Here is a 9743-nt window from a genome sequence, read left to right as displayed (position 1 = left end):
CTCAGTAGGATTCAGTAACCGTTCGCGGTTAAGTGGCCCAAAAATTAGCAGTTAGCCGTAAAAATTGACAATTTTAATCGTTGGTCGACCCCCTCCATTATGGAATCATGTCCAAGTAATTAAAACTTGGAAGAAGTGGACAGCTCATACATCAAGGAAACAGTAATTAGTCATATTGATGGTTTAAAATCAATTCGAGAAACGGATCTGTTTGTTACGATCTAATCTGAGATCGAATTTTCTGATTCTGTATACCCCTGATAGTACCCGCTTTTAAAGCATTATGCGTAGCGCGGGGAAGTTTTCCGATCTAGTCAGTTTTATTGTGATTTACATTACGGTTGAGAAAGGTGTAGGGCAAGACAGAAATACGGCAACAAGAGAAAAGGAAGCTGATCTCATACTCATCACATATACTCCTTATGAGGCTTAAACGTGGAGTTGTCTTTGCGCGCGCAAAATTTGGCGATTTTCTTTGCCTTAAAGCGTGCGTGTTCACTGAAACGGTTTATTCATTTTGCAGAAATCCTTAGCAAATACCTTTTTGTGCGGCCAGCGTTTCGACCGCCATTTCATAATGGACATTGTCAAAATGTGGAGGGGAAAGCAATAGTCACCCGTAAATTAATAGTTGACATGTAATTCAGATCCGCCGGAGTGTCTGTTTGGCCCAGCGCACGTGAGGTATGTCGTGTTTTCTGAGCCTGTACTGTTACCATGGAGGAGTAAAGAGCTATTATCGACCCTTACGATCCGTCTTAATCACAATTACCGATCTTGGCTGGTACGAAAGAAAAGGCCTGCTACCTTCCTTGAGTTCTGGTAGGTTAAACTACATCGATTGTTCTTTGTTCTATAATTCTAGTGGTGAACTGCGTATCCGAAAAATGAAGTTAATTGTTTGATGGTATGGTAAGCATCGAATCTTCTGATATTAAGTGATACAAGAGCAATCTTTTAAACTCGCTTAGCGTACTCGATTATTTAGGTAAGTCGTGGTCATTGCCGGAGGTACCGCAAACTGTTTGTTAAAATACGTTATTAGCTTTTGGACGTAGAGATCATATGTGATTACGAAACGCGCGTGAATTTAGAGAAGGAAACGCCTTTTTTAAATTAAGTGTAATGGTAAACAAACTGTTGAATTTTGAAAAAGAAAGTTTTGCGCTCGTACGTACCAGATACTAATATGAGAGACTAAAATGGGGCAAATGAACGCACGCGTTTTTAGAAGAATAAGCTCGAAATAATCGCAGAAATTTAGGTCTTTTACTTCATGTTTCTATTATTCTCGTACAGTACAATAGTTGTGTTTCAGGTTCTATTAAGTTAGCAATAACAAGGGAATGATTTTAACTGTCAGCTGTAACTGAGTTTGGGTTCCTGTTTTTCAGTGTCTTACATCAACTGAAGTTTCAATTTTTTCGCGCCGTGTCTTGACTCCAAATAGTATCTTGTACAGCAGCCATTACAAAACGTCACGAAATTCGTAGTTATTGCTGTTTGATAGGTACTCATCCAAAATTTCCTATTGGCCGTCTAACTGGCGGCGACTTCATCACGAGAACGAAAAACAAATTAAATAAAAGAGAGGGAAAAAGAACGAAAATTAACAAACCGCTTGAAAGAATCTTGAAAGTACATGTGCATATCGGGTTTTCCTAATTAAATATTTCAATTGCACTCCGTTTTGTTGGTAAATTAGTTTTGAAAGTATTGGTAAAGAATTCAAATTTTCAAAATACGTCATGGTTAATTTTAAGAATTAAAACCTTTTTCGTATCTGATTGACATTGACAGAGCTTTCTGTCTGTTGCATAAATTACGGTTCCACCGCTTGATTGCGTTTTTGTGTAACTATTTTTGTTTCCGTGGAGAAGTGGCAGAGACAAAATAAAAATATTTAAAACGCAACCGCTTGCGGGGTGATACAACGCGAGATATCTGCATCCTTATAAACAATTTTCCACCTCAGTTCTTGGCACATACGAGTACTGGCAAAAAGCGTGGTAAGTAAACTTTTTTGTTGAAGAAACTCGACATTTGGCTGGTCAAAGTGACCAAAACCGGCCTCACACAGTTTTTAGGGAGCACACTTGTGATTGCTGGGAATCTGCAGAAGTTTTGTTTGTGCGGTAAAATTCGATACCTGGTATTTTGTTCAAGAGGAGCCATCCGATTCGAATTGAAGTTACGGCCCCTCATAAATTTTTCTCCCACTTGAATGACGCGAAAACCGCGAAACAACATTTTACGGGATGGGATATTGAATTACCTTTCCATCGATGTATAGTTTATGATGGTTGGGATTAAATAAGGTAGCGCGTTCAAAATTATTTTCGAAGGACCCCCTCAGAGATCTACCATAACAGTGAAACAAATATGTATTGACTCCAAGATTCTAATAGTAATAATTTTGGTTTTTGGATTTAAGGAAGGAAGTAAGGAACTCATGTTGACCTTGTTAAAACTTACTTGGGGATGTAAGTTTTATACCCAAGTAAGTTTTAACAAGGTCAACATGAGTTCCTTACGTCTTTGGCCTCGTTATAGAGGTATGCGTGCTGGTCGTCTTGTTCAAGAGCGTAGCAAACTTCGTCGTCTTAAAATAAGCACGATTCAGCAGCGAGGTGTCGGCAATGGCTTGGGAAAACTATCTTGGCGTGTTTCCCAGCAAGCCCACAATCCGTCAAACTGCGTTTGTCTAACATCAACTTCAATCTCAACAAGGAAGGGCTCTCCATCTGCCTACGTTCCATCGCTATATTTATCGAACGTTATGTCCCTTGCTCCCAAGATTGATGAAATCCGCTACGTTGCCCAACATGCAAATTTGGATTGTGTCATGGCTTCGTAGTTATGTTCAAGATAACATTGTCGCGCTCAGTGGCTTCAATCTAGTGCGAAAGGACAGAGTTGATATTACTCAGGGAGGGGTTTGCGTATATATTAGAGACAATATTAACTTTACTATCCTAGAAGATTTAGAAGACCCATCTTTTGAAGCGCTTTGGTTAAAATTACGACCTGCTCGTCTCTCGAGGGGATTCAGTTGTATTGTATTAAGAATAATCTATCATCCACCACCCATCCAGAGTTTGTCGTCCATTGAATTGCGCTTTCCCAACAGTGGTCTGCTTATTGTTGGAGATTTCAATCGGCTTAACACCAAGCGTCTTCAGAACAGTTTTGATCTAAAACAGATCGTCAAATTCCCCGCGCGAGGCGATAAAATACTGGACCTTGTCCTAACGAATCTGAGAAAGTACTACAAGGTCCCCATCCAACGTCCTCCCCACGGTCTATCAGATCACATGTCCGTAGAGGTACAGCCAAAGGATAGATCTCAGCTTCCGGACTCGCGATCAACGATCAAAACAAGGGACTTAAAACCTAGTAATCGCCTTGCTATACGCACCTACCTCCAAGAGGTCGATGCGTACACCCTCGTCGGCAACGTACATGGCTGTGCAGAGAAAGGGTCAATTTTTCAGTCAATAATCCAACATGGTCTGGACAGTGTACTGCCACTGCGATCCAAAGCGATCCACTCTAGAGATCCGCCCTGGATTAATTCAGGTTTGAAAGATCTTATCAGACGGCGGCAAAGAGCACTCGCAGAAAATAATCAGCCGATGTTTCGATTTCTGCGGAACCGAGTGAACCGTGAGCGTAAGATCTGCAGGTGGCGGTATTACGACTCCAAAGTTAGCCAGCCTAATAATAATAATAATATTTAATACCTATATTGCGCTTTTTCTATAAAAATACTCAAAAGCGCATTACAATATTATTAAAAACTAAATTAAAACCAGTAAAATTACTCGGTAAAATTACAATATTACAATATTAACATTACAATATTAAAAAAAATAATAATAAAAATTAAAAAAAAAAATAAATAAATAAATAATCTAACTAAAAGCCTTTTTAAATAAATATGTTTTAACAGAGCGTTTAAAAGAGTCGGTTGATGTTTCCTGTCTAATTGGCAGAGGAAGACTGTTCCATAAAAAGGGGGCAGCCATCGATAACGCGCGATCTCCCAAGGTCTTCTTCGTTCTTAGCTGAGGTCTTTCTAACAATATACCATTATTGTTACGGCGTAGTTGGTAACGTGAGACCGGTAAGACAGAGACAAGATCCTTAAGATAACTAGGCGCGACACCATGAAGAATCTTAAATGTAACAAGGAGAATCTTGAAATCTACGCGCAAGCGCACTGGTAGCCAGTGGAGTTCTCTTAGCAAAGGAGTAACGTGACAATACTTAGGTGTACAGTAAACCAATCGAGCACTGGCATTCATGACTCTTTGAAGTTTCTTAATTAGATACTCAGGAGCACCGTTCAATAAACCATTACAGTAGTCAAGCCTGCTTGTGATGAACGCGTGAACAAGCCTCACGGTGGACTCACGAGACAAATACTTCCTAATGTGCCGGATATTGTACAAATAATAAAACGCGCTAGCACAAGTCTTAGTCACATGAGTCGACATGTCCAGATGAGAATCGAACCAGGTGCCCAAATTGCGCACTGAAGAAACAGGCGATACCTCAGCTTGGCCGATCTTGATCTTGTCAACGGACACCTTTGATAACTGTCGTTCCGTGCCAATGATCAGGAACTCAGTTTTATCGTCATTTAGCATTAACTTATCATCTCTCATCCAAGCGCGAACGTCACGAATACAGTTCTCAATCGCAATCACAGCATCAGCCTCGCTGGTCTTATCAACGGGATTAAACGATATATATAGCTGTGTATCGTCCGCGTAGGTGTGAACGGATGGCAGATGAGATTTCATGATGTCAAACAGCGAACTCGCGTAGATGGTAAATAAGAGGAGTGCAAACCGTCTGCTTGGTGGAGTGGAGTTAAGAAACTGAGCGGCATGTCATCGGCCGTTAGGGACTCGGAAGAGCTAATGAGATCATTATAACACATAAGTGAGGAGTCTCTTAGTGCTTTGGACCTGGCCAACCTGATCAATGATACTTTCCTCTCCCCAATGCAAGACTTTACACCGTTATCTGCTGAATCTTTCCAGCTGTCTCAAGACCACTCCACCGAGCAACCATTTGTCGTTTCTCAGCATGCTGTTTACCTTCAGCTTGTGTCGATCAACCCTAGGAAAGCGTCTGGCCCCGACGGTATTCCAGCATGGTTGCTAAAGGAAAATGCCGATCTCCTTTCCGATACATCTGATATCATTAACAGTTCTTTTGCTGAAAGACGTTTACCACCTTCTTGGAAATCTGCTGATACCGTGCCGATCCCAAAGCAGAAACCAATTAAAGACGTAAATAAACACCTGCTTCCCATCTCGTTAACATCCATTCTCTCTAAGGTGGCAGAGGGGTTTTTTGTTGCAGAATACTTGTGACCATCAATTCTCAAGAAAATTGGAGACAACCAATTTGGGGCTATCCCAAAATCTTCTACAACACATGCATTAATATGGTGCACTCCTGGGCCAAACACACAGACGGTACAGGATCCACCGTCAGGGTCGTCTTATTCGATTACCGGAAGGCTTTTGACTTGATAGACCACGCGCTTCTCGCTGGGAAACTGTTCGCCTTGGACATATCGGTTGGCTTATCGTTTTGCCATCGACTTCCTTACAGATCGTACGTAGAGAGTCAAGTTGGGAGAAGATTGCCTGTCCGAATGGAGGAATGTACCGGCAGGGGTGCCTCAGGGAACCAAGCTCGGGCCATGGCTGTTTATTCTTATGGTCGATGACATCAACACCAGCAATACGAATCTGTGGAAATACGTGGATAACACAACTATTGCAGAGTGTGTTCACAAAAAAGAAGGCAGTCGTATTCAATCTGATGTGGAGGAACTGATTGCTAAGTCTAATCAAAATAAGTTCCAGCTAAATGAATCGAAATGTAAGGAACTGCGGATTTCGTTCGCTAAATCAGCCGCGGACTTTGCTCCAATTGTTATCAAAGGGAAAGCAATAGAGGTAGTGTCTACTGTTAAGTTGTTGGGGCTAAACATTTCTTCCGACCTTCGGTGGAACTGTCATGTTGCTGAAATAAGTAAAAAAGTTGCAAGTCGGTTATATTTTCTTAAACAACTGAAGAGAGCGAATATTCCCACCAAAGATCTGCTAATCTTTTACAGGACTTGTATCCGCCCAGTAATGGAATACGCATGCCCGGTGTTTCACGACGCGCTTCCTGCCATGCGAATTATTTTTCCGTTTGTTCCATATAGCGACGCATTAAATCAAGCCAACTTGGAGACACTCTCCCAACGCAAGCAGTCTATCACAACTAAGCTTTTTGATTCTATCACCTGTAACTCAGACCATAAACTGTATAAGCTCCTGCCTCCTCAGAACAACTGTGAACTCAATTTGAGACGAATGAGGAAATTTAATGTTCCTCTGGCTAAGACGAAGAGACTCATGAATACATTCATATATAATGATTGTAGTTAATCTGTGTACATTTTTCTTATACTTTTCTCATACTTTTATAAGATTTTATTATTGTAACGATTAATCTAATTCAGCTTTTGGCTGCGATTTTAATCAGAATAAGCTATCTACTACTAAGGGAGAATTAAATTATGGGTCCTCTTCTACAGAGAGGAGATTAATTTGGACTTTCCAAGTCGGAAGACTTAAATTAACTCTCGGAAGATCTTTAAATTTTTACCGAGCTCAGTGAAATGTATTAAGGTTCATCGGTTCGACCGCGTGAAGGTACAGTGGTGTTACATCATCGCAAACATTTTAAGAGCATTCATGTAAATGTATTCCATGGTTTTCTCCGCTTGTTTGCATGTAACGTGGTCTCTAGAAACTGCAGTGAATAAGGTAATAGGTAATGGTTGCGAATCAGTAGAATTCCTTTTTGCACAGCGACAAGATATGGAAGACTTGTGTTAAAAATTTGTGGAAATATTTCAGTACTCAGACTGTCTACTTTATCGAACGAACGCGACAAGTACGGCCGGCGGGGTTCGACTGCATGAACGACTAAGACAAGTACAAAATAGTTTACTGAGAAAAGGCTGATCTAGAGTCGTTATTGCTGTCTTCGCGTGACACTGCAAAAAATAAATAAATAAATAAATAAAAGAAATTGAACTTCCATTTTTAAGATCGTAAAGTGTTTCAATACACCGAGATATGGCTTTTTTCCACAACTATGCTGTTCTTGCAAACACGGGCTCCAATTGTTTTGCATATATATATATATATATATATATATATATTTTATGTTCGTTTTCCTTCCCGTTGACTTCGGACGGTAACCGTTCTCGTCCTCGATAATATTAATAAGGAATTGAAGTTGGTTGTTGATATCAACTAACAAAAGTTTTCCAGCATATTGCACTGAAACGTTTTTATTTCTAGATTAAAATGAAAGGTTTTATCAAGATTTTGTTGCTGCTTTGTGCTCTCTCGTTGGCTAAAGCCAAACCTGTCCCTGAAACATCCGATAACCTCGGAGAAATTTGGAACGTTCAAGACTGGGACACAGTCTCAGAATTTGAGACTTCCTTGGACGAAGAAGAGGACGAGAAGGCTTGGGACGAAGATTGGGATGAAGAAGAGGACGAGGAGGATTGGAGTGAAGAAGAGGATGAGGAGGCTTGGGATGACAGTGATGAGAATCCACAGTGGGTCGAAGATAGTGACTTGGAGGAATGGAAGGAGCCAGAATGGGAAAATGACCGCAGTGAGGAGGAAAAGAATGACGAAGGAGAAGAAGAAGGAGACGAAGTAGAAACAGTTGATGCAGACCCAGCAATTGATGATGCGAATGACGAGAGTGAAGGTTATGAAGGTAGTTCTTGAATTTTTATTGAGGGTGGGGGGGGGGGGGGGCTAGAAATCGTGTGGACACTCTCGTATTTGACGTTATCATTTTATGTACGAGAGCAAGTGTTCCCACGCACGTTTAATGGTTTTGATTTTAACCCTTCCATTCTCAAGAAATTATTCTAACTGTCTTCCATACAATTCTTATAATAATAGTTCGGATAATAACTAATATTTCCCTAATTGATATATATTTTTCAATTCTCGTCATTTGTCTACTTGATCTTATATTGATATTGAAAGGAGAAATTCTCTCTTAGTCATTCATGGGAGTTAAACAGTTGATGGGGCTATTTAAAGGTCGCCAAACATTCACCGGTTTTTCAAAGTAATTATCAGCTAATAAGTTATCAGCTATAAATCTCAAACTATAAGGAAAAGTTTCTCAGTATATGTGAAACGAAGATGATTCCAGAGCATTATCGGTTTTATTTTCTTCCGCTGACTTTATTAATTGCCTTAGTGTTCGTCTACACTCTCTCGCATTTCTTTTCCCTTTGTTAGGCTACATTAGCTCTTTATTTTTTGTTACTTGTTGCAATAACTTTATAAATTTATTCGTTTAGAAATTGTAGTTCCCATGGAAGAAAGTGACGTCTTCGAGGGAGAAATTCGGGATTTCAAGAGAGGTGAGAGTAGATCGAAACATTTACACCCCTCAGCGGTTTTATATATTGACTAACTTTGAGAACCACCTCAATCGTATGAAAAATTAAGCAACACTATATGATGCTGTTAACTAGCAGCTCTAAATCTAGAAGGTCGTATTCTTGAATTTTATCTCAAGAGCCACGTACTTACAGTCTGAATAATAACTTCTCACTAACCGAGTGTGAAGGTCGCGCTGGGGAACATTTTCCCGAGGACGTGGCAAAACGGACCGAAACGACTAAGGGTCATACAATATTCTCCAGTAGGCACCGAGCAAGTGAGGTTAGCCAGCAGTTTATTATATGACACTGGGACCAACCTTGTTTAATTTTGAATTTTCCGTTTTTCGCGAACTAAAAATAGACAGCTCATGACCTTTTCCGTAGTTTCCGCAGACTTAAAAAGGGCTTTATTTGTTTAGAAATAACATTTTTCTATTTATTTTACTTTCTTAATTCAAGATCTTGACCTGATGCAAAAGAACTTTGATGAGGATTTTGAGATACGCTAGACTCGACCGGCTGAGGAAACGCCTCGCGATGTCGACTTCATCGCATCCGCAGTAGTTTGTCATTAAAACTTGTAACATTAGGAAAGAAAAAGCGAGCACATGTAAAATTGTAAAAATGCATATGAGTGTGGGATAGTGTACTCTGGTAATTCAGAAGCTGGCCAGGAGCCCATTGCTCTTGATGGGCTCCTGATCTGGCATTATTACTCGCTCAACAGAGTTCAATGCCGAGCTTCATATAATTAGTGTCATTCATTGTGTCGCACAGTTTACCCCGTTACATACATGCGTATCTATTCATATAGGGCTGCACCGTCAGTTTGTCAGCGGTCGCGCCACTACACCGAACGAGGAGAATGTTAAGTTTCATTGCCCGTTAGATCCTGCCAATGCATGTATTCTCAATTTTTTCACCGAAAAGTTACTCTTGCGATTAGAAATAGATATCGAATTTCTGAGGAATTAAGTTTTTTAAACTTTATTTTAATATTTTTGGTAGTGTTGAAGGACTGTTCTACATTCCGTGAAAAGTGCCATAAAGCCTTAGCCTTACCCCTCCCCAACTCTGTTGTACACCTATCGTCACTCTCATATGCATTTTATTATAAAATTCTTGCTAAAAGCTTTATTTAGTAAGGTGCCTATACGTGTTTTTGTTGCTGTAATTTGATTTCGAATATTGAATTTGTGTAACTTAGAAAAATATAAAAGGCTGATAAAAGAAATGA

The 9743-nt window shown here is 40.0% G+C and overlaps 2 protein-coding genes across 3 annotated transcripts; both read left to right on the top strand.

Annotated features, from left to right (window-relative positions):
* Nucleotides 1–663: 663 nt before the first annotated feature.
* Nucleotides 664–9740, top strand: LOC113670384 (uncharacterized). Of its 2 annotated transcripts, none has more exons than XM_089183716.1 (4): nt 664–822; nt 7386–7818; nt 8420–8482; nt 8966–9740. In XM_089183716.1, the coding sequence occupies exons 2-4, from the start codon at nt 7392–7394 to the stop codon at nt 9013–9015; spliced, it is 540 nt and encodes a 179-aa protein (XP_089039842.1). In that variant the 5' UTR covers nt 664–822; nt 7386–7391; the 3' UTR covers nt 9016–9740. The 2 variants fall into 2 exon arrangements, with proteins under 2 accessions (XP_089039842.1, XP_089039843.1); XM_089183717.1 differs by lacking the exon at nt 664–822 and adding an exon at nt 1789–2009.
* LOC149038668 (uncharacterized) lies at nt 2826–5387 on the top strand. Its single transcript, XM_089184170.1, has 2 exons — nt 2826–3707; nt 5052–5387. The coding sequence occupies exons 1-2, from the start codon at nt 2826–2828 to the stop codon at nt 5385–5387; spliced, it is 1218 nt and encodes a 405-aa protein (XP_089040296.1).
* Nucleotides 9741–9743: the final 3 nt, after the last annotated feature.

The sequence above is a fragment of the Pocillopora damicornis genome, chromosome 10 (assembly GCF_964200805.1).
Source record: "Pocillopora damicornis chromosome 10, jaPocDami1.2, whole genome shotgun sequence".
Taxonomy (NCBI): Eukaryota; Metazoa; Cnidaria; class Anthozoa; order Scleractinia; family Pocilloporidae; genus Pocillopora; species Pocillopora damicornis.
This window is presented reverse-complemented; position numbering and strand designations above follow the sequence as displayed.